Below are 25,979 nucleotides of genomic sequence, written 5' to 3'. Positions count from 1 at the left end.
ACACAACTGGCACACCAGTACAAAAGTATACAATTATTAAGAGAATACAACTCACCGAATAAAGTAAATGAGGGTGCACTTATTAGGATTTGAAATTACAAAGTTATAAGGTAAAGCTATAACAAAGTTTTTAAACCAGTGAAATTCCATTATTCCAGGAGTGCAATAACAAGAATATCATAATAAGTGTTATTAATGTACTGTCAATTAGGGAAGTACATGTAAATATAAAACATTTCATGAATATGTTTTTTGCAAATATGCAACTCCTGTGTAATCTTAATTGTTATCGATACAACCTGGTACACATAAGCAAATTTCCTTTCTTCAAATTCACTTAGACAAAATACATTATTCACAGTTCAACATATGTTTGCTAACAGAAGCCATCTGCCAGCTGATGAGAAGCCAGTAGCTTTGAAACAATTTCACTGGCCGTGTCTCAGATTTGTAAATGCATAGCAGATTCATCTGTTTAGGTGACGATATAAAATTCAAAAAGATATAGCAACTTAGGCATATCTGAGGATAATGGTATTGGTCTCTAAGCTGAACATAAGCCTAAGCCTTAGTGCAGGGTACTTTGTCTCAGTCTTCAGTCAGTGAGAGCAGAATGATCCCATGATTGAATATTGAACATAGTAAAGCTACGTTCAATATTCTATATTGCTATATACATAGCAATGCATGCAAAAAATTATTTTGATATTATATACTTAGATTTCAGAAAAGCTTTCTTTTGATACTGTTGTACATCAAAAGCTACTGTACAAATTGGAACAGTGTGGCATTAGGAGCAAGTTACTGCTACAGATAAAAGGGCAGCTGAATAGAAGATGGAGAATGATTATCAATGGGAACTGCTCTTCTTGTACTAATATTATTAACGGAGTCCCCCCCCCCAGTGTTCAGTGCTGGGCCCATTGTTGTTTTCAATATTTACTAATGGTTGTGTTTGTTGTTATTTGATTTTTAGGAGCATTAGCAACTAAGGCCATATTGCTCCGGGATATGCGGTGGTCATTCCCTGACCTTTCCGCATCCTCCGTATTTGGTGGTGACGGGCTCGAACCCCAGTCTAATCAAGAAGCGTGTACTACGCACTGCTGCTCCTTCCCACCTGGCTACGGAGGTGCCTTACTAATGGTACAGAGGAGCTTAATGTCTAAGATGGCAGGGTAGTTAATGAAAGCACAGCAAGGCCTAGAATAATTATGCAGATGGGCTGAGAAATGGCAAATGAAGTTTAACATTGACAAATGCAAGGTACTGCACAGGCAGCAGTAATCCCAGAATAATATACCATTTCGTTCTTCACTACTCTGAATGAAGAAGAAGAAAAACACGGGGAAAATCGTGCAGTCAGACATGAAATTCTCTGAACAGTGCAGATGGACTGCTGGATAGCTCATGGGATTTTATCAATGATATCCAGGAATTTTTCCAGCAGGGATAAGAAAGTGATTATTCCATTGTATAAAGCGTTTGGTTAGGCTACATCTTGAGTACTGCAGATGCCTATGCCCAATTTTAGGAAAGATGTGGATCTGCTGGAATGGGTGCAGAGAAGGGCAATGAGATTAGTGAGAGATACAAAAGGCTACTCTTGCCAAGAAAAACTAGTTCTGCAAAGGTAGCATCTAAAAACTATGCTCTGCAAAGAGATGTGATTGAGGTGTTTAAGGTTATGAATGGATTAACTAAGCTAAATGCTGATGGCATCCTTACTCTTTCTCAGTCAATGCACACAAAGGGCATAAATTTAAATTGAAGAAAGATGGTTGCAAGATAGATGTGGAAAATCACATTCATACATTCATTCACAGCAGATAGTTGATTATTAAAATAAACTCCCCTCTGTTGTTGGGGAAATAGCAGTTTGAATAAATTTAAGGAACAGCCAGGCAAATAACATTAGCCAAAAATGTAAACACTGTTTTTAACCAATTTTTATGCATAGATTTCAAAAATTACCATGATAGTTTCACATCATGTCACAGTTATTATATATATATAGGGAGTTACATTTTACCAAAATATGCCAATTTCACATAATCTAGCCAGTAATGTATGTACACCTAATTCTGTTTTTACACGATAGATACGTTCCTGAAAAATACGTGTAAAAAAAATTCGTGTAAAAAAAGACATTGTATTTATGGAAGAAAAGAAGATTGGTTCCGGATCTAAAAAAATCAGTAAAAATAATTAAAAAAAAACACATAAAAATATTCGTTTTAAGCTTATTATTTTATTTAAACAAAATACACATGTAATAATATGTAATTAAAATGTATTAAAATAAATTTGTATGCATATGAAATGAAAAAAAATTCTTCATGAACAAAAAAAATCTGTTTTACACATAACAAGATTTTATTCATTTTCACTTTCTGATAATAAACGGCACATATGTTTGCGTACGACTGGAATATCACTGCCATCACTAGAAATGTTGTGGACATCGTCTTCTTCCTCTATTAATGAAATTCTTTCTGTGATCTCTTGAGCAAAATCAGCACGAGTCTCCTCTGGTGCTGATGTTTCACCGGTTTTACGAACGAATTCAGTTATTAATCGTTGTGTTCGTGTTTTGGTTAGGCCGTTATATAATTCTCTGTAAGAGGCTGTCAACAACTTCAGTTCACTTTTAAACTTCCCAGCGCGTTCCTCATTAGGGTCATTTTTGACAAAATGATTACCTAATTTTCTGGCCAGTTCCAGACCATCTTTTATTAAATCTGCATTTAGAACAGGATCATTTTCTTCATTATCACTACGTTCTGTGGGATAAGGAGTCCCAAGGACAACCTCTAATATTTCATCTTCGCTTAGGGCTTTGTCGGTTAACAATTCATCAATATCTTCAAACGATAGATCATCGAATCCTTCTCCACCAATTTTGTGTGCCATTGTAATAATGTTGGGAAATTCGGTCGTATTAGGGATGATGGGATCTTTGCTTTTTGCACATTGTCGCCAAACCGCTTTCCAACACTCATTTAAAGTTGCTGGTTTTAATTCAATTAACGCTAATCCAACTTGATTGATACAATCCATAATTGAGAATTTCTTCCACACATCAATGACTGTTAGTGTTTCATCATTCAGTTTGTCCAAAACTTGTTGGAATGTTCGTTTTACGTAGTATGTTTTAATTGTCGCAATTATACCTTGGTCTAGCGGTTGTATCAAAGATGTAGTATTAGGTGGCAGAAATAAAATTTTTACGTTTGGGTGTTCCAAGACAGGATGGCCGGGTGCATTGTCAAGAATCAGAAGAACTTTAAATTCGAGACCTTTCAAATTCATATAACGTCTGACTTCTGGGACGAAACATTTGTTGAACCATTCTGTAAAAATAGTAGTGGTCACCCAGGCCTTCTTGTTTGCCATCCAGTGAACAGGCAGTTTATTGATATCTACACCTTTCATTGAACGTGGGTTTAGGGCTCGATTTACCAGCAGTGGTTTCAACATACGATCTCCTGAAGCGTTGGAGGAAAATAATAAGGTCACGCGATCCTTAGCTACCTTAAAAAAGCAGTTTTCTGCGATTTGGCTACATACGTTCTATTGCATTCGTTTCCAGAAGAAACCAGTTTCATCTGCATTCCACACTTGATCAGGAGTGTATCCTCCATCTTCAATAATTTTTGCAAGTTCCTGCGGGAATACTTTAGCAGCCGATTCATCTGCAGATGCAGTTTCACCTTTAATTTTTATATTATGAAGAGCATTCCTTTTAAGAAACCCTGTCATCCAACCTGTACTCGCAGAAAATTCATACTTTCTGTTTAACTGAGATGAAATGCTTGGCTCCTTTTCTTTAATCTGTCTGTAAATTCTTAGTGCTGTTTGCTTGATGGTATTTCCATCTACTGGTACTCTTTTTTGTGACTGATCTTCTATCCATATTACCAGAGCCCTTTCCATTTTTTCCTTGACAATATCTCTTGTATATGATGATGAATTAACACTTACTTTTGTTCCAGAACATACCGACTTCCTAATTGCAGCTTCATTTTTCTTAATAGTTCTTACGGTAGCTTCATGTACACCAAAATGCTTTCCTACAGACGTAGCCCCTTGTCCAGTTGCAAGACGATCTAAAATTTGAATTTTAAGTTCCAAAGAAATCGCTTTCCTTTTCATTTTGGTAATAGGCGAATTATTCGACATTATATAAGGGCTACCGAAAAATATCTCAGTTATAATTAATAAAAAAAGGTATGAAAAATTTGTAAACTTACAATTTATTGACTATTGGCAAAATTAATAAATTTATATGTGCACAAATTTCACTAAAGATTCTTTCACTTTGAAATAGAGCTTACTACTACATGTCTTCCGAAGGTACAATGCACGAATACCGTAAATGTGCACCAAATTCAATAAAAACGTTGATGATTCATAGATACCTAGACGTACACATTGGTAAGCAAAAGCACGCGTTTCAAAACGCACACACTAGCTGTTATCCAATCTATTGGCGCGTGTAATATAGAAATGATACTAATATGCCACAAATAAAAAAAAATTCTTACAATTTAGGCAAAAAAAATTCATAGAAATCGTGTTAAATCAAAATGACTCGTGTAAAAAGAGAATGAAATATTTATTTTGAATTCGTGTTAAATCAAATTCGTGTAAAAAAAGTTCGTGCAAAAACAGAATTAGGTGTATATAATGATTTATTTTAATATATAAGCTAATTCTCTTAATTTTAGCAATCCCGATTCTGGCCTCTGTTTTCTTGTTTTTCATTTTTCGGTTTTCTACCTATGGTTCTTAGGTTCAAATTCCGCAACAATTTACAATTTGAAGAGAGCACAGTTAGAATTTTTGGTGAGGGTTTTTGTAGGCTGTGCAAACGTTTTCCAAGTATTAACTGATCACAACATGTTCTCAGGGTTGTAAATCTATCCTCCAAACATAAACTTAACAGTAGTGAGGAAGATGATAGTGATCAAGTTCAAGTTGGGAATTTCCCAGAAGCATCCATTTCACAAGTCAACTATCAGTCAGTAAGTTCAGGAAGTGAGGTACATTCAATCAAACAAGATGAGTTGAATGATTTGGTTCGAGCCTTACATTTGCCAAAAGAACAAGCTGAACTGTAGGTTCTAGGTTACAGCAGTGGAATATACTAACAGCAGGAACAAAGATTTCAGTGTTTTGAAAAATACACGAAAAGTTTGAAATATTTTGCTATGGAGGACAGTACAGGAATACCTTGCATAGCGCGGTTTCGAACAGTGCGGGTTTCGCTATAGCGCGGTTTACAAATTGAAAAAAAAAATTAATCGCGTTACGCACAACTACATTTGATATGTATGTATGTATTATAATGCCAGTACGTAGGCCAATGCATTATGGATTCAAGGCCATTCTGACTGTTGTCGAAACTCCCATTATACACGGACTCTGCTAGCATTCATACATTAGTAAACACTCTAGATTCCGAGCGGTGAGGTCATTGATTGTGTGTAAGCTGTACAAATATTTTTCGCTGTGTATTTTTATTAAAGATTATTTTTTAAAAACGTTACACCTTTATACACAAATATGAGTGGAAAGAAGAAATGTAATGGCGCTGAGAGTTGTTCTAGATCCAAACATCGAATGAGGTATGAAAGTAAGGTAGGCGTTGCAAACTGACATTCGATGTTATAAAGAGATGTATGCAGATAAAAAGAAGAAAAAAAAAAAACTGTGCAAACTAAGCTGATCAGTTATTTTTCAAAATAAAAATACAGTACATACTTCACTTATATTTTTTTGGTATGTACATACTGCAATAAAAATCATTTCAACTGTACTTAAATTTATAGTAAACAAACACCGATATATTTTTGCAACTCGACCCATATAATCAAATTGTCGGAATGCATTACATTAAAATACATACTAATAATACCTCGATCAGCGTGGTTTCGCATAGTGCAGTATTTTTTTGGCACGAATTAACCGCGCTATGCGAGGTATTCCTGTATGTGTTTTTGCAGAGACATTATTGGACTTCTGAAAGAACTAGGTGTCATGCATAAGTCAGATGAATGGTGTTATTTGTAGATGCCTCATTAAGTTTAAACGCAGTTTTGCTTCATAATGGCAAATTTTCATCAGTTCCTGTGTTTCATTCAGTTGGACTTAAAAAAAGTCATGAAAGCACGTCTAAGATTCTACATGCTATAAAATATCAGAATTATGGTAGGAACATATGCAGTGATCTTAAGGTTATTGGTTTGCTTGTTGGTATGCTTTCATAAATATTGTTTTTTTGTGCTTGTGGAACAGCCGTGCAACCAAAGAACATTATGTTGTGCAACACTGGGACAAGTTCATACCAGGACAATGTAATGAAAAATATATTCCTTTAGTGCAATCAAACAAGGTTCTTCTTCCACCCCTGCACATCAAACTTGGATTGATGAAAAATTTTGTGAAGGGACTAGAGATAAAGAAGGTAATGGATTTGCATACTTGAGAAGTGTGTTTTCTAATTTAACATATGCCAAACTTAAGGAAGGAATTTTCGTAGGACCCCAAATTAGGAAACTCCTGAAAGATGATGTGTTTGGAACCAGTTAAAGGAGGCTGAATTGGCAGCTTGGCAATCATTTAGGGCAGTAGTACATGGTTTTTTGGGCAATAGGAAAGAAGAAAATTATGAAATGTTGGTGTCTAATTTACTCGAGCACTACAAAAACATGGGCTGTCGAATGTCATTGAAAATTAATTTCCTTCATTCCCATCTCGAATTTTTCTCCGAAAGTCTGGGAGATGCGAGTGATGAACAAGGGGAGTGGTTTCATCAAGATATTTCCACGAAGGAAATATTTTGATGAAACCAAAAGTGGTACCAAGGTCGCTGGGATCCTGTAATGATGGGGGATTACTGCTGGTTCTTTGTGAGGGAGAGTAAGCAAGAATACAAGAGAAAATCCCTTAGTAGCAAACATTTTTTAAGGACAATTACAGGTATGCTGACTATATATTATTGAAATATAACTATTTCATTATAATTTATGATATTTTTTCCGAAGTTAAATGAGTTAGAGAACGTATAATATTTTTTTTACACATGTATTACAAACTTGAATTATATGTATATATCCCTTTATTTTAATATTAAAATGTTGGTACATCTTTTGATGTAGACGTGATAGAGATTTTTATGGTGATTTTCGGAATCAGTGCATTTATTTCCTCCAAAATCATATATTTTCATTGCAGAGGTATGACAAAAAATATTTTTTGTTGGTTAGTGTAATTAGAGGGGATAGACAGGTGACATGGAAAGTGTTGGTTTTTTTTTTTTTTTTGGTGATGTATAAGCTTGCTTCATTACATCATTTGCTACTAATAATTCTAATATGAATTTAAACTCATTCAAATGAGTAAAGTGTATGAATATATTTGATTTCAACCACTACATTGAAATATTCTCCATATAGTCCTATACCATTGTAATTATGTATTTTATTACTACCATAATGTAACTTGGCTGTTCGCTTAGAATGCTTATTTATAGTTCAATGTACATTCACCAATAGAAGCTATCTACCAGCTGACGAGAAGCCCACAGATTAGAAACTGGTGCCTGGCTGTGTGGTCTCATTTTTAAATGGATAGGGGATTTGCTTGTTTAGGTGATGCTGTGCGCTTTAAAAAGATATTAGCAATTTAGGCAGAAAATGTGCATAATGGTACTGGTTTCTAAGTTGAACATAGCACAAGATTTAGTGCCAAGTATTTGCCTTTAGTAAGGACAAAGGGCATAAAGATATAAAAAAACAACATTTTGGAATTCAAAAGTACATCACCAAGGGTGTCAAGACTACTACTCAGGATTTCTAAGAGGTATAAGCTAAAGGTTATAATGATTTATGCACCAACATCGAGCCATGATGATGAAGAGGTTGAAGAAATGTACACCGAAATTGAGTCTTCTAGATAACAGAAAACTCACTACACTATCATTATGGGGGACTTCAATGCTAAGGGTGGAAAGAGACAAAACAGCGAAGAAAGGGGAACTATAGGAAATTTTGGAATTGGTGAAAGAAATTAAAAGAGGTGAAAGACTTGTGGAATTTACAGAATCTAGAGGAATGTCAGTAATGAACACCTTTTTCAAGAAAAGGGTGAACAGAAAGTGGACATGGAAGAGCCCAAATGGATTAACAACTAATGAAATCGACTTCATCCTCACTAACAGAAGATATATCGTGAATGATGTTACTGTCCTGAACAAGGTAAATGTTGGAAGTGATCACAGAATAGTAAGATACACACTTGATATAGATGTAAGAAAAGAAAGGAAAAAAATTAATGAATGGAGTAAATAATACAAAGGTCTTTGGGATAACAGAAGAGGAGAAAAAGCAGTATGTACTAGAACTTAAGAACAAGTTTGAGCTTCTGCAGACTGTTCAGGACCAAGATATCGACGAGGAATATTACAACTTTCTGAAAGTGATAAAGCCCAAGACACCTATAGGTAAAAAGAAATCCAAAGAAGAAAAAAATCAGTCATGAAACTCTTGTCATGACGAATCAAAGACGACAAATGAAGAGCAAGAAAAACACTGACAGGGAGAAAATTGAGTATACTGAGTTATGCAAAGCCATTAGAAAGAGACTCAGAGAGAACATAAGAAAATTTAACACAAGAAAAGTAGAACAAGCATTAAGGGAAAACAAAGGATTTAAATCAGCAGTCATTAGCAGTAATACAGAAAGACAAATGATACTGAAACTGAAGAATAGCGATGGTGTACTTATGAACAGCAGAGAAGGCATAATTCAAATAGCAGAAGACTACTATAAAGAGTTATACAAGGAGCTAGGGAATGATGCCAGCAGTGGAGAAGATGAATCGCAAATTAGTAACACATACAACATACCCGATATCCTTCCTGATGAAGTAGAACATGCATTGAAGAAAATGAAAAATCAGAAAGTTCCAGGGGAAGATGAAGTTACTGTAGAGTTGTTAAAATTGGGAGGAAGAGACATAACACAAAAACTGGCAAGTCTCTTCACAAAATACATTAGAAAAGGTGTGGCACCTAAGGAGTGGAATAATGCAATCATAGTTTTGCTGCATAAGAAAGGAGATAAATCAGAAATTGGAAATTATAGACCAATTAGCTTGTTATCCAACATCTACAAGTTGTTCACAAGGGTCATTACTAACAGATTAGAAAGAATACTTGATGAGAATCAACCAAAAGAGCACACTAGCCTTAGGACAGGATTCTCAACTATGGACCACCTTCATGTAATGTCACAGCTAATGGAGAAGGCAAATTAATACAAAACACCATTATGAAAAGGCATTTGACTCCATATAGCTTAAGGCAATGTTTCGGGCACTGGAAAGACAAGGCATAGATACCCCATATATTATGATTTTGATTAGTAAATTAATAAGAGGCGTTTACCTCAATATAGTACATGGAACACTTCCGTATGATACCCTCCAGAAATTAAAACGGAAAAAACGAAAAAATCGACAACTTACCGGTACATTAAAGTAAAATATAAATAATTAAATAATCAATTTAACACAATTCAAAATCAATTCAAAACAATTAAAATTCAAATTAACGCAATTAAAAGAATCTAACAAAAATATTCAAAACGATTTTCCTTCCTTAATTGCGTTAATTTGAATTTTAATTGTTTTGAATTGATTTTGAATTGTGTTAAATTGATTATTTAATTATTTATATTTTACTTTAATGTACCGGTAAGTTGTCGATTTTTTCGTTTTTTCCGTTTTAATTTCTGGAGGGTATCATACGGAAGTGTTCCACGTACTATATTGAGGTAAACTCCTCTTATTAATTTACTAATATTATTATCAACGTAGAACATATTGAGTATTACAGCTCTGATTCATACTATCTAATTATGATTTTGAAGAAAATATATGAGAATGCTACCTCTTTTATTAGACTAGACAAAGACAGTAATGAATTTAAAATTGAGAGAGAAAGGAGTTCAACAAGGAGACACAATATCTCCGAAGTTGTTTACTGCTGCCCTTGAGGAAGCTTTCAGAAGATTACACTGGTCGCAGAAAGGAGTTAATGTGAATGGAGAGTACCTAAACCATTTACGATTTGCAGATGATATTGTAGTCATAAGCCAAGATCCCAAAGAATTGGAGGAAAATCTTAATCAGTTATGCACAGTTAGTAAGAATTTTGGACTAAAGATGAATATGGCTAAAACAAAAGTAATGATGAACAAGTATGCCACAGAAAGGGATATAATGATTGAAGGAGCAGTAATTGAAAAGGTGGAGTCATACTTATCTGGGACAAGTCATTAGCTGTATTAATGATAAATGGCTGGGAGTCAAGAGAAGAATAAATTTTGGATAGATAGCATTCAGGAAATATAGTCACATACTGAGGAGCAATATCCCAGTTTGTCTGAAACGTAAAATAATGAACCAATGTATACTCTCGACCATTACTTATGGAAGTGAAACTTGGGCACTCACCAAAAGAATGGAAGAGAAGCTGAGAACTACATAGTGAAGAATGGAATGAACTATATTGGGAATCACTGTTAGATAACAGAAACACATGGATTAGGCAGCAAACTCAAGTAAAGGACATTCTTATCAAAACTAAAGAACTAAAATGGTCTTGGGCAGGACACATAGCTTGAAGACATGATGGACTAAGAAAATAACAGAATGGTACCCAAGAGAAGCTAAGAGAAAACCTGGAAGAGAACAACGGAGATGGACAGATGAAATTCATGAGTTTGTGGGTAGTAAATGGATGGCCATTGCACAAAACAAAAGGAACTGGAAAGTTGCTGGAGAGGCCTTCATCCTGCAGTGGATTGAAAATGGCTGATGATGATGAAGGGCAAAATGATCCCCATGATTGAGAATCATATGCAGTAAAATGTATAAATTTTATTTGATTTCAACTTCTGCTTTGAAATAGTCCCATATAATTCTATAGTACTATTACAGTGTTTGATTTTTTTTTTCATGGGGATTATTTCATTACCACTGAAGACGGGGACAAAGTACTTGGTCAATCTCAATAATTGCTCTGATTTAAACTTCTCATAATTATAAACCACTCAAAGTTCAACCCAGGGCTGAAGATTTTAAACAGATTGACAAAGTGCACATGAAATCATATATAAACATTATACTATTTATAATAAATATTTATTATATAGCATATAGCAGCTTCACATTAAAAGAAAATCTCATATTTTAAAGAATTATTGAAAATAAAGATGAATGAGTAAAAATATTCATACCTGAATAAAACACAAAAGAAGAATAGGAATCATCAAAAAATCGGGAACATGATCCTTGCCCTCTGAAAAAATAAAAAAATAAATAAAAATATGAACATCAGTATAACAATCACTAGGCTGAACAAAATCCTAATGTTATATCCTGCTCTTTGTATCTGCATAAGATCAAAAGTCAATGCCAACTAGTGGATGGCACAAGGTTTACCATGATTACACATCACAAATTTGCTATATTGGAACATATCTCATATATGCAACACCATCAATAAGTTGCCTGTATAGCAACAATAAACATTTCCCTGCTGAGAAGAGCTAGTATTACTTATTTGTGAAGTGCCACAATCAATTGGAGGATGGCAATCACATTTTAAAAATATAGAAGATCTTGAGATTAAACTATCAATTTTTTTTAAGTGTATCTCTAGCTTAAATAAAAATCATACCAGTAAATAGGGTGGAGCTATGTACAGATGCCACACCCAAAGATTAGCTTATTCTGATCTGTGTGAAGAACAACACAACTGAATAGTTGTCCGTGACACTGCTCATCACAGCAAAAGTCAACCATGTGGGGGGGGGAACTTATCTATTGAAAACAAAAGGTAAAAATGTGGCCACAAGGAATAGTAATGTGTTACTCCATTTCTCACCAGTTAAGATTGAACAATAAACCATTGATCTGTTGACTTCTCATAATCAACTAGGTTCCATTATAAAAGCTTATGTTAATACTGATATTTTGTATCAATGTCACAATAACTCCTATCTTCAATATCAGTCTTTGTAGCTGTAAGCCAAAATGTAAATGAGGCCATGTGTTTGGGTTGATAGTGCAATATGATTCCATTATTGTCTGTCTCATCCCCGATTGCTTGTCAACAAATAAACTTAAGATATTTTTGGCTTGTATTGCTGAAGCCATGCCCATGCATTAGTCGCTCACATATTAAAAAAATTATAACATAGAGATATTTGTTATGTTCCTCATTCACTTTCCTGATTTGTATGTATAAGATTTATTGATTGGAAATCAATTTTCTCATACGTATCATGTGCATTAGCATTTTAATGCTTTGGTTTTCTTTTTGATGCAAATATTTACTAAAATACAGTATCATTATAGCCCACCCAAGTAAGACAAACTTGAGTGAACTGGTCCTCTCTGCACATGACCAAATTAGATGTATCCACTATATGAAACAGAAGTTCAATGCATGTTTTTTGTTTGTTTTTTTATATATACATATATATATATACAGTAAACCCCGCTATTCGCGGTTTCGCGATCGCTGATTTAATATAAAGTGAAACCTAAAAAAAATGTGAATTTTAAAGTGCCGTGAATATTTTCTGCCATAAAAAAGCATGGGTGTGGCTAAAATTATCTTTCCCAGTCAAAACAGCGCTCAGTGGGTGGGGGTGGGGGGCAACAAAATCGCGAGCTTGGATGTTTCTCGCTAATCCTTGTTCAGTATGTGTTATGCGCTTGTCATGGAAGGTTTCGTCGTTTGCTTTTAATTTATATGCTTATAAATTGAATAAATTTATCAATTTATAAATTGATATGCTTACAAAAGTGATAAATCTACTGTTTTGCAGTTTAAAACAGACTTTTTCGAGTGTGTTAACGGAAGAAAGTGACTTTATTGTGGACAAGTTCTTTTTTACTCGTACAAAAATATTGCTAAGAATAACAAGGGAAATGTGAAAAGATCAAAGGTGATGACATTGGCGAATAAAATTGAGTTATTAGACAAAATTTCTAATGGTGAAAGTGTCTCCTCAGTGGCAAAGCATTATAAAATCAATGAGTCAACGGTACGATCAATCAAAAAATCGGAAGAAAAAATTCGCCGTAGTGTCCGTGAAAACGCGCTAATTGCTTCAAAAATTTACTCTAACTCGTGATGTTAAATTAGAAAAAAATGGAAAAGGCTTTAAATCTGTGGATAGAAGACTGAACTCAAAATAAAATTCCATTAAGTTCACTCATCATTCGTGAAAAAGCAAAACTCCTTTATCAACACTTTAGCGAAACTGGTGATAGCACTGGCGGGATAAGTTTTTTTGCTAGCAAAGGCGCTGGTTTGAAATTTCTAATAAATATTACATTTAATATTAAATTGTTTCTTATTTTCATTTCGATGCCATATGCTTGCATTTCACTATATACTGTCTATGTACATAGTCATATTATGAAGGTACATATAATACATACATAGACAAAATTTTAGACTAGTTTTTCTTATATATTTCATACTTTGGAACGGAACCCCTTTATTACTATGGTAGCCATAACTCAGTATTCGCGACATTTCTCAGGAATGTAACTCCCGCGAATAGCGGGGGTTTACTGTATATATAAAAAAAAGAAATAATCGCCAGATTTCTATTTATCATATGAAATTTGGGTTGGCCTGACAAATCTTTCTAAAAGAGCTAAATATAAAATTCCATGAAAATCCATCCATTGGAATTCAAGTTGTTACATGTAAATGGATGGACAGACAGACATGGTGAAGAGAAGCACTTAAGCATATAAATGAACCTAAAAATAAAAGATATTTATGTTTCTTAAAACTCGCAATTAAGGTGTAATAATTAGTATTAATATTAGCATTAGTAAGGGTAAAGTGATGCAAGAAAAGAAACAAGCTTACAGCATCAGCCAAAAAACTACTCACTTCATTTATCCATCACCTCTAATAATCTGTCTATTCCTTTCAATTTGTTCAAATTGCTCCCTTACAAAACTTCCATCTGGTGTTGTGTAAGTGAATAGTTTGAATAAATTTAAACAAGGATTAGACAAATTATAAGGGCTGAACAAATAAAGTGAATATGTTTTTTTTTTTTTTTTGGCTTAATTATTATGCTTTAATTACAAATCCATTTATGTGAAGCTGTGAGGACTATCATATGTTTTGGCAAAACAAACCTACTAATGATGATGGACCTGCCACTCCTGAAACAAGCTATGATAACAGTATTTCATCTTTTAAATAAATGTCAGATTAATCTTTTGGCAATGCTATGCATGAAAGCAGTACAATACCACAGCAACTTATTGTGAAGGTAAGTGTATTCTGATGGGAGCTAAAATGACTGCATTAACTATGCAATTTAATTCCCGTTGGCTTATTTTTCTATGCTTATGGTATACACTTTAAAGTGTAAACCAAAAATTGCAACATATGAAATAATTTTTAGCTGGAGCTTTTGGTCTTTATAAACCATTCTTGCCTCAACATGCAAATATTCTTGTTATATACTATATATTCATATTTATGTAACTAACATCACATTTGCAAATAAAGGATTATTATTATTAATAAATTTCAACAAGATCAAATAGCATCATCTATTTTATAATTTTGAAGTTCTGACTTTGTATAGTTAATTTCAAAAATAAAGTGACCCTTATAATTTTATATATTTTTATTATTTCATGGCATAAAATAACAGCTAGATAAAATAAATAGTATAGAAAAATTTACACAAATATTTTTTCTCTGTAATGCCAATGCGAGTCCATCTATTTGTATATTTTTATAAACTGCGTGCACACTGTATACTGCAAGTTGGGTCTTGTGCCATAATGGATTCCACATGCTAGACAAATAGACTATTCCTGAAAAGTTTCAGAGGAGGGGACTATCTTGGGTGGGTGGACCATAATTACTCGTACACTTAAGAAAATTATAACAATTAAAATTAACTTTTTGCATAAACAGAGCTTTAAAGAATTTTTTGTATAGCTATACTTTTCCATTTTAAAAACTGTACTTTTTAATCAGGTATGGAATTATACTTAAAAAAAAAAATTAACATGGTTAAGGTATCCTTTTTTTTTAATAATATAAATCACAAATAAAAAAAAAAAAAAAAAAAAACCAAGTGTTACTTACATATCTGCATACAGAACTAATGAAAGGACTAGGTTAATAGCAGCCCTAGGCAAAGCTAATTTAGATTTCTGTAGTGCTACTTTTCTGTGTAGAATTTCACTGGCTGCAAGTGTCCGGATCAAACTGCGGTCCACTGTAAGTACAAAATTAAAATGAGTTATGTTTAATGTATAACTGTGTTTTTAAGCCTAATTAATACCAACATCCAATTCAGGTTTATTCAAAAAACTAAATATTATCATTAAGAGTCAATAACAAAAAAAAAAAATGTTAATTGCCCATGTGATCAGTTTATGATCAGAATAATATTCTAACTACACTATCACTAATGCATTAAATGTACATCAACATATATTACTGTTATAAGGCTTCCTCAATGCAACCATTTTTAAAATTATCTACAGAGTGGGCAGGTTACGTTACAGTACCCCTTGTAGATATGACATGACAAAAAAGAGCCTTGTTACCCACAATGTCCTGTCAGCTCTTGAAATGAGTGTGTGCAGCATCTAATCTCATTTTCCTTTTGTAGATTAGGTAAACATAACAATGAGTAATACAAGCAATTACATCATGGAATAATGGGTGCTTCACTGAAACCCGGGCCTGTCAACATGTGATAATTTCTTCTGGCTTCATAACGGAGATTGTTATACAGCAACACTAAAACCACTGTTAACCTTAAACAAGCAGTGAGGCTTGTTTTTAATCATGTCACTCCACACATACATTGGAAAATACACACAGAACATGATGCGCAATTTTTCTCTGTCATGAGAATGACAGAGCACAAATAGATTCTCTGGAAAATTAAGGTTTATGTCTATGTTGTGTCAAGTTATATTGTGTGTAAAAGGAGTATTATAATTAATAAGGTTACCATTTCTACAAAGGATAACAGACATTCTGTCTATCTTGTAGTAACAATAACTTTCTCTTAAGAAAATAATTTCTGATTACCACATCCATATAATTGAAATTCCAAGTAATTTTAGTTAGCAGCATAAGAAATTAACTTATAAAAAAAAATTTTCACAAAGGAACTAACTGATAAGGTGTAACTATCAACTTAAGAGACATGAATTGGATGGAGTCACTTATTAGCAGTAACATATTTGAGGAGAAATTTTAGGGAATTGTACACAATTCATAACATGTATACACTATTTTTAGGAATGTTTTATTTACGGAGAAAATTTCTTTCAAATTTTTTAAGTTTAGCAAACAAACTCCACTGCGGGGGGGGGGGGGGGGGGTCTTGCTGAGTTACACAAATTTAAAAATTGTGTTAAGAATATAAATTATTAGCATTTCTACTCTATGAAAGCCATATAAATCTGATTAAAATATGTTTTGAAAAATGGAGATCACAAACCCTCTGGAATTCTGCTACCATACAGCAGTATGGTAGCAATATTCCAGAGTGGTTTGTAATCTCTAATGCAACTTCTAATGTTTTAACTCTTAACCCTTTGATGCCAATTTCCTTCTCGTGCACACCCCAATATAAATTGTGTCATTTTATAACCTAAAAACAAACGAGAAATAATTCAAAATTGTTGACTTTTTTATGCCATCCTTTATTTCAACACTACAGTGAATAAGGCATTTTTTAATATTAAAAATGTATATTTAAATTTTTTTAAAATGTAGATGCCAACTAGCATACTTTATACAATGGCACATCAACATTCTCATAACGGTCCTAGTTTCGCTGCATGAAGTGGTGGATGTGATCACTATGCAACCTTTGCTAACCCATTTCTGCTGTTTTATCAATATGTTCACAAGCAAAACCACTTCAATTCCAGCACAATTAACAATGTAGATTAAAATTAAAAACATTGAGGAATAATACAACTGACATTGATATCATTCTAATATATATATATATATATATTTTAAATTTTGGCTATCCGTCGGGCTAACAGTCATCTTGCCAGCTTACTGCTAAATTTGGGATTAATTAACAAAATTTTATTCTCGTCACTACCTTTTGGCTCTAGCTTACTACTATTTTACATATATTTGGACATAGTTATGCTGGACGATGACTACAGAAACGGATAGCTCGTTAATTATGGTTGATACATTGAAAGGGTTAGCCCTCGAAAAAGTCCCTTTCAAAGTATCTTATTGCCATAATTAACATTTTAATGGTATTTTTATATATGTTTATAATTTATTGCTTATGTCATGGCATATATTGATTTTTTCCAGGTCACTTTGGGTACCCGCCATGGTTTTTGGTTTACCTGATAAGCTAGTATATCATATTTTAGCTTTAAAAACTCTTACCACTATAAACTTAACTCATATTCACATATATATATATATAGCAGAAGTCACTTATTGTGATCACTTTGGTACTCAGCTAGATAACAATAACCGAAGAAACAAGAATGCAGGTGTTCAATGCTGTTTATTAAAGCAGAACAGAAATGTGTACATAAAAAGGGGGAAGAGGACAGAAAAAAAGAAAAACTTTAAAATAAGCAATTTAAATTTGACTACACTATTTCTTCAAAACAGTCATCAATAAAAATCCAACTGTTATAATATTTCTGGAAATCCATAAAAACCATTAAAAACAAATAAAGAAAATATTAAAACCAACAATTAGAAAAGAGTTAATGCTCTATTGTAAAAGTCATATTGGTAGAAATATAGACAGCACTTTCTTTCACAAAGTAACGACAGTGACAACCATATAAAATGTGTATGAATAAAACATTATGGGTATCCTGTTGTCTTGAAACTTTAATAGACATGTTGGACAGACAACTTGTGTGATTGAGACCAGATAACATTAGCAAGTTTCAATCACACAAGTAGTCTGTCCAACATGCGATATAAAATGTATGAAGCAACATCAGTAACCAGCCAAGCAACATGTCGGAGTTAAAGAAATAATTAGAAAGTTATGTAATCGCTTCCATTGCCATGATAATGCAAAAGTGATAACATAAACCCGAAGCGGTGATTACAACAAACAATGTTTTTTCTATGTATTAATATATATTTGATCGGGACTTCCATAAAGGTGATAACATTAAACCAATGATAAGTGTTCAAAACAATGGTGCACTCATCCATGAGTTCATATAAATTTCTTTAAAATCCCAGAACCAAAGGAATTAAATTTGAAGCCCAATACTTCATCTACTCTCTCAAAATTCCAAGCACTTGGTTTTAAGCTTAGTCTTATGTCCAACTTAAAAACAAATACTATCATCCACAGTTCTACCTAAGTTGTTAATATCTTTTTAAATTAGTCGAGAAATTAAAAGAATTAGATGAGGCAGCCACAAAATACTATCAATTCACTAGCTCAACAAATGAAAACAACCCAACATATTACTGCATTCAAATACTTTCTCACTGTTTACTCAAACTGAGAAGTTGAAATTAAGTGCCTCAAGAATGACTACCCAAAGGAATCAGATTAAATAGCATTAATATTTTGGATGCATGGTATGCAATCAATTTTTAAACATTATAACATATATATTTTAACTTTTCTTTTAACAGGTCAATAACCTAGTTGGCTTAAATAGCATATACAAAGCTCACGTACTCTACCTGTAGTCATACAAAATCATGTATAATATAGTGTTTCGATTAAAAGGCAATATCCATCTACCTTATTATTAAGTTTAGGCAATTTGTCTCCTGGACCTTTTTTGTCACATTTGTTCTGAAATTTTTGAATTTGTTGTAAAGGTTGGATTAAGTATTACTTCTTAAGAAGTTACAATTTCTAAATTCAAATTTTGCCTGATCAACTATTTTTTTTCTCAAATGGGAATGTTGGTCTCCATTCCCAGTTTAATCTAAAAATGTCATCACTATACTTCTGAAATTAACATGCACCAATTTTATTGAAGAAAAAGGAAAACAAAACACAGTAGTCATATGTGATGCTCTCTTTTCAGTTCAGGGCCACATGACAGTTTGTGTTGCATAAAACAACATACTACAACCACTGTGTTGTTTTTTCTTCTTTAAATAAAATACTGTGTTTAAATGCCAAATGACTGCATGAATAATAGATTAAAAACAGTCACCAATAGAGGGGAAAGTGATTCTTGCACTGCTTATTATATTGGGACATACATCAGCCTGTAAAGCAAGGTGTCAGAAATTATTAGGCTTGTTGGGGATCTTCACAAGATTGTGTTAGGGTTACTAAAAGTAAAAACAGGTACACATACACTTGCTAATGCTAGGAGGACAGTAAACAAATCTGATGATTTTGAGTACTGGCATAGTATGGATAATGGAAACAGTGCCATACAGACAAGGGTTGTGCAATTTCAATACAGTGAACAGAAAAGACATGGGAGGGAATAAATAATACTCTGTTCAGAAGCACACAGAATCTAGGGCAGTGTGTCTGGGTGACTAGTGCAAGGCAAGTCAGTTTGGCATGACATAAGCATTGGGAAAACTAAAATGAGAGTAGGAGTCTACTATAGGCCAAAATGACTGTCACAAGTATAATGAACAACTATATAGACAGGTCAGAGTGGGCCAGTAGAGCATAATGTCTTATAAATGCTGAAGCTAAAAGTAAATAAGGCATCTAAGGTTGATGGGATCTATCAAGTTATATTAAAAAGCAGTAGCAAAAGATGTAAGCCTTGGCTATAATTATGAGAGCACTCTTGGATTTGGGGAAGATATTCCTATAGATTACAGGTTGCAAATGTCTACTATTCACAAAGGGGAATGAATTATAGAGCTGTAAGCTTGACTTCTGTTCCAGGGAAAATAATGGAACCAGTGGTTAAAGGGTATTGCAAGACCATATGTGAATATGGTCTTGCAATACCCTTTAACAAGACCATATGTGAATATAAAAGCATGGGTTTGTTAAAGGAGGAGGGGATGCCTGTCTGACGAATCTCGTTGTCTAAACAATAATTTTGACATCATATATTTAGATTTCAGTAAAGCTTTAACACTGTTTGAAATGAAAGACTGCTGTGCACACTGGAGAAGTGTAGCATTAAGGGCAATTTACTTTTATTGATAATGGGATAAGAAACAAGAAGGAAGTTATCAATGAGCACTACTCTCCTTGGACTAACATTATTAATGGAGCCCCTCAGGGTTTTTGGTGATGGACCCCTTACTGTTTACAATGTTTAGTAACGATATTGATGAAGGCATATATTAAGCTTATTGTCTAAGTTTATAGATGATATGATAGTTGGTTAATGACAGGAATCAAGACATATAATGCAACAAGACCTAGAAAAATTAGGTAGATGGGGTGAGAAGTGGCAATTGAGATTTAATTTGCTAATACTAACATGCAAAGTACTGCATGTTAGTATTAGCAAATGATGCAAGAAAGCAGGCTTATAAAGCATCAGCAAAAAAAAAAAAAAAAAAAAAAAAATCTTCCCATATCACCTGTTCATCTCTTCCCTCTAATAATTTGTTCAGTTCTTCCTTAAATTTATTCAAATTATCCACTTTCACAACAACAGATGGTTGTTCCAAGGAAATGAATGCAAAAAATAATTTTTATATCATAAACAGTACTTGGATTTCAGGAAAGCTTTTTATACTGTTGAACATAAGACTGCTGCATAAATTTGGAAGTATGGCATTAAGGGCAAGTTCTGCTAAGGATAAAGGGATGGTTGAGTGGGAGAAGACAGAGTGGTTATTAATGGACACTGCTCTTTGCAGACTAATGTTATTAGTGGAGTTTTGGGTGTTCAGTACTGGACCCATCGTTGTTTCTTTCTATTTATTAACGATATTGATGAAGGTATATCAGGGCTGAATACCAAAGTGCAGATGATACAAAGGTTGGCAGAACAGTTAATAAGAGTAATCAAGATAAGCTACTGCAATAAGATCTAGAAAAATTAAGTAGATGGGCTGAGAAATGGTCGTTGAAGTTTAACATTGACAAATGCAAGGTACTGTATACGGGTAACAGTAATCCCAGATTAACGTACCAACTGTGTGCTACTACTACTCAAAGTAGTGGAAAATGAAAAAGAACTGGGATAGTCAGATATGATGTTCTCTGAGCAGTGCAGATAGGCTGCCAGGATGGCTCATGGGGGTCTTCTCAATGATATACAGGAATTTTGCTAGCAGGGATAAGGAGGTGATTGTCCTCTTGTATAAGGCAATGGTCAGGCCACACCTTCAGTACTGCATACAGGTCTGGACAGCCTCATTTTAGGAAGGATGTAGAGCTGCTGGAACAAGTACAGAGAAGGGCAACGAGACTGGTAAGTAAGGGGAACAAAGGGTTGTGCTGACCAAGAAAGGCTTAAGTTCTGAAAATTGGTCTCTTGGCTAGGCACCTGCAAGGTAATCTGATCGAGGTTTTTAAGGTTTTGAATGGATTGAGCAAGCTCGGTGCTGATGGTATTCTTCCTGTTGCTCAGACTACATACATGAGTGGGCATAAATTCAAATTGAGGAAAGATAAATAAATAAATTTTCTGTTTATACTCCGGGACGACCAAACGGTCAGAGGAGTTCACAAGATAGACAGATTACAAGAAACAGCACCGTATTCAGCAGTCATGGGCTTGAACCCCAGTCACTCAAGGCACGTGTTCTTATGCACCCGCACACCTGACCACTAGGCTACGGCGGCCTACAAAGATGGTTGCAGGGCAGATGTGCAGATTGTTGCAGCATAATTCCAGAATAATGTACCAGTTAGGTGGTATAACATTCAAGGTGGCAGTAAAGAAAGAGACCTAAGGGTAATTGTAATCTCATAGAACAAAGTTCTCTGAGAAGAGCAGACTGGCTACTAGCACAGCTCAGAGTTCTATCAATGATATATAGGAATTCTGTCAACAGGGACAAGGCAGTGATTATCCCATTGCATAAGGCAACAGTTAGACCACACCTTGAGTGCTGCATACAAGACTTGAAGCCTCATTTTAAAAAATATACGGATCTCTTGGAATGGGTACAGAGAAGAGCAAAAAGATTAGTCAAAATACAAAGGAGCATTCTTACCACAAAAGACTTCAGCTCTGAAAATTGCAGTGCTTGGAAGCCAGACATTCAATATCAACAAAGAACCAATACTGAGCATAACATATCCCATTTTGTATATATAATATTCTTATAGCCACCGACCAAATGGGGTGGGGACCTGACAATTTTAATAAAATTTTAAAGAGATAAAGTCCAACTTACATAAAGTGAATGAATCGGAAAAAAATAATGAAAATTACAAAATGTCAGCGAGAAGGTAAGTTTCCTTTCAGACATAAATTTATTCTAAAGAAATTATATAACATACCAGAAAAGAACTTCCAGAAATGAAAAACTCTGGGAAAAACAGTAAGATGATATGTCTGCCTTACTGGATTAAAGCTCTCACAAATTGAAATGAATTTAGAAAAGAAATAAACTAATAGAGCGGAAAAAGAGGTTGTGCAACGTATATGGAGAAAGGATGGCAAAAACACACTTTGGAAAAAATGAAGGAAAGATTTGGCTGCCAATGCCCCATCTCTTTGAGGAAAGCTATAAGGCACTCCAGTAAGCAAAGGAAGAACTTAGTGTTTTGACAATCCTCAACTCAGAAATTTCTAAGATAAGCAGCTGTAGCCCCTGCACTACTGCAGTAAGAAAGGGGGGGGGGACATAAATTTATACTAAAGGTTAAGCAAAGATGTAAAAGGGCAAGGCAAGCAAAGATGTAAAATTGAACTAAAAATGAATGAATACGAATATATATATCCATGGACGGCAGTGCCTCAGCAGGAATAGAACATCTAATAATTTTATTTCAAACCTCAAATATAAAAGATAGTTTGTCAAGTGAGTAATTTATATTAAATTAACCAAAACAAAATTATTTATTGCTTGCTTTGGTTAAATGTAATAAATAAAATGAAACAATATTATTTTGAAAGAAGGAACCATCAGCAATATTTTTGAATATGATGAAAAATAAAAGATAAAAAAGATCAAGCAGCAAGGCAAAAAACTGTGCAACATATATGGAGAACGGAGAGATAAAATATGGAGAAACAACCAAGTTGAACAGCCTGTTAGTGGATCATGCACCAACATAAAATATGAGATTGGAATAAACCAGAAAAATTACTATGTTACACCTAATAAAACTGAAATTGTACAAACACATAAAGAATAAAACTGAGAAAACAATATCATGAGCAAAGATATAGCAATGAAGGTTTATACAAAATTTACAAAGATACACAGACCTTGCAACATACCCTGAATGGTTCAAGTGCAAAAAATAAACTAATATTTATAAAAATAAAAGACTGAACATCATAAAAGAATATTATTCAGAAACTTTTGTTAATGTTATTTATAAAAATGTTTTAATTTTTAAATATTCAAAGGTTACATCGACAAAATATTGTCGATGTAACCAATTTCCGCCTCCTACAAAATGGAAAAAAAAAAAAAAAACAACTTTCTATTTCACCTGTCCATCCTTTCCAACAGTTTCCCTAGTTCTTTGAATTTATTCAAGCTATACACTTCCACAACGGGTGAAAGTTTGTTCCAGCAATCAACCACAAGATGGCTACAAGCACTGCCCATCTATTCTGCTTCCATAATTCCTCCATTTGAATTTATTTCCCCTCATGCATGTAGTTTGAACAAGTTTGAATTCACCAGATGTGAGTATGGGCTTGGTGCACCTAGGATCCTGAGCTGGATATCACCATCCTTGACGATTCCCTTTTACTCTTGTTTCTCTCTCAGGGTAACTCAGAATTTTTTTCTCTTTTTTTTTGGCTGGTGCAGCAAAACCCTCAAGCTTCCTCGCAACATATGGCTAAATATAATAATATAAAAACAAAAAAAAAATCCCATCAGCATTGAGCTTGCCCAGTCCATTACTTGAATATATCGCTTCCACTTATTCGTAATTTGTATGAAATGGCACAGCGCTAATTAATTTTGTAACTTATTCGCTGAAAGTAAACACTATTACATCATTTTTAACTGATATAAAATTACTGCCAAATGGCATCAATTTTTCGAATTAATGCTTGTAAATTATATTATTTCACGTTGACCCTTGTATATCGTGGTTCAGTTCTAAAGATTTACCAACGAGTAAATTTATTCAACCAGCTATTTACGGTTGAAGAAATAATTATTATGAGAGAATACAGTTTAGAAATGTTGTCAGCGGAGTTACTATAAATAAGCACAAAAATTATTTATAATTCTTAAAATTAGATATAAAATAACTAGAACTCACTTTCCCCCAACTAACAAGTACAGTACGAATTTTGAAAATTGAAACACAACAAAACAAATAAAAGCTGTTCTAATTTCTAACATTACTTGTTTAAATATTAAATTAATAATAGCCCAAAATTAGCACCCATATATGTCAACTGACAATCGTGTGAATTCTAGTCAGTTTATTTTTCTGAACGACACTAGTCAGTTTATTTTTCTGAACCAATACATTGGTATCTCATAGCGTTATCGCAAAAAAAAAAAAAAAGTCAATGTACTTGTTCACTGGATGAAAAACCCATATTTACAAAGAAAAGTTTATCACAAGGGAAAACATTATTAAACACCGGTCAACAAGATATCAACTGAAGCATTTAACTTCATTTTTAAACAGGTTTATGGAATACCTTAGAAAGAGTAAAATTGCAAATTTATAAATAAAATTTAACAAACAACTTTAAGGTAATGAGTAGAATATGCAATAGTTCGCGAAAAGGCAGACCCTGGATCGGTACTGAAACCGATGCCAATGTCTTCGCTGTGGTAGATAATTTAAAATACAAAAATCCAATGGTTCTAATTAGTGTACATGTGGTTTTTCATTCTTCTATTCATGATACTGAAGCATTTCGAAAAATACTTGACAGGAAATATGCCAAGTCGTTGTTATTTTAGTTTTTATGAAAACCAACTATAACTATAATGTATGAAGCTGTATGTTTATGAGAAATGTTTATGCTGTTTAGGGAAACGAAAGTATTCCAAGAGGAGGTAGAATCTGATATTACCAAAAATGTATTTAATAGGTTTTTTTTTTAACTTTCAAAATTAAAATTGTGAATTACAGCAATTTTTTGACCCAGCTGTCCATGAATTATTTTTTTTTTCTGAGATTTAAAACATTTATGTATTCAATGCACATCTAGTATTACCAGAATGAATAAAATGTAATACTTACTGAGAACATATTAATAAAACATTACTTTCTCAGCACTAGCATCGATATTTCGTAAAAAAAAAAGAAAAAAAAAAAAGCGCATTTCAATGTACTAGACGATTGAATGTTACTAATACAAACTTTCAGTTAAAATACCAGCTGCTTTGATACGTTAACATATTATTTAAAAATACCAATGATCCTCCGAGAGAGAATAATGGTTTTGGCATTTATCACTCTGGGCTCCAGTTCCCTTACAACCCGAAAGAATTTTTAACGTCCTCTTCAGTCGAGACTGTGATTTGCGATCTCAGCTAGAAGCAGTAAAGTTTACAATACGAGTTTATCCGTACAGGAATAACAACTCAATTTGTAAATCGATTAAAATATGTTTAGACAGAATATTTCAATTTCTCTTAGTAAAATTAAATTATTGGTATTTTCCTTCCTTTTTCTCAATAATAGGGATCTGGAAAAAGGAACGTAAAAGCAAATACAAAATGCTTATGTTTTAAAAAAAAATTGCACTGATAGGTTGCAATAAATGTAATCACACTGCATATAGGTAATCTGAGCTTTTAATTTGAAGTTAT

At 33.5% G+C, this 25,979-nt stretch overlaps 1 protein-coding gene across 1 annotated transcript in view; it reads right to left on the bottom strand.

The window, feature by feature from the left end:
• The window catches only part of LOC150084200 (transmembrane protein 209), a 115,119-nt gene extending 90,618 nt beyond the window's left edge, over positions 1-24,501 (bottom strand). The window contains exons 1-3 of the mRNA XM_090375090.1: positions 24,466-24,501; positions 15,216-15,348; positions 11,308-11,369 (exon numbers count right to left, since the gene is read on the bottom strand). Of these exons, the coding sequence (XP_090231216.1) occupies positions 11,308-11,369; positions 15,216-15,348; position 24,466 (196 nt within the window). The 5' untranslated portion in view covers positions 24,467-24,501. The remainder of the gene's footprint in view (positions 1-11,307; positions 11,370-15,215; positions 15,349-24,465) is intronic.
• Between the last annotated feature and the right edge of the window lie 1,478 nt (positions 24,502-25,979).

This window comes from Mastigoproctus giganteus, chromosome 6 (assembly GCF_048544385.1).
Source record: "Mastigoproctus giganteus isolate SK-2022 chromosome 6, ASM4854438v1, whole genome shotgun sequence".
NCBI classification, from domain to species: domain Eukaryota; kingdom Metazoa; phylum Arthropoda; class Arachnida; order Uropygi; family Thelyphonidae; genus Mastigoproctus; species Mastigoproctus giganteus.
Note: the sequence above shows the minus strand (reverse complement) of the source record. Positions and strands in the feature narration are given on the sequence as shown.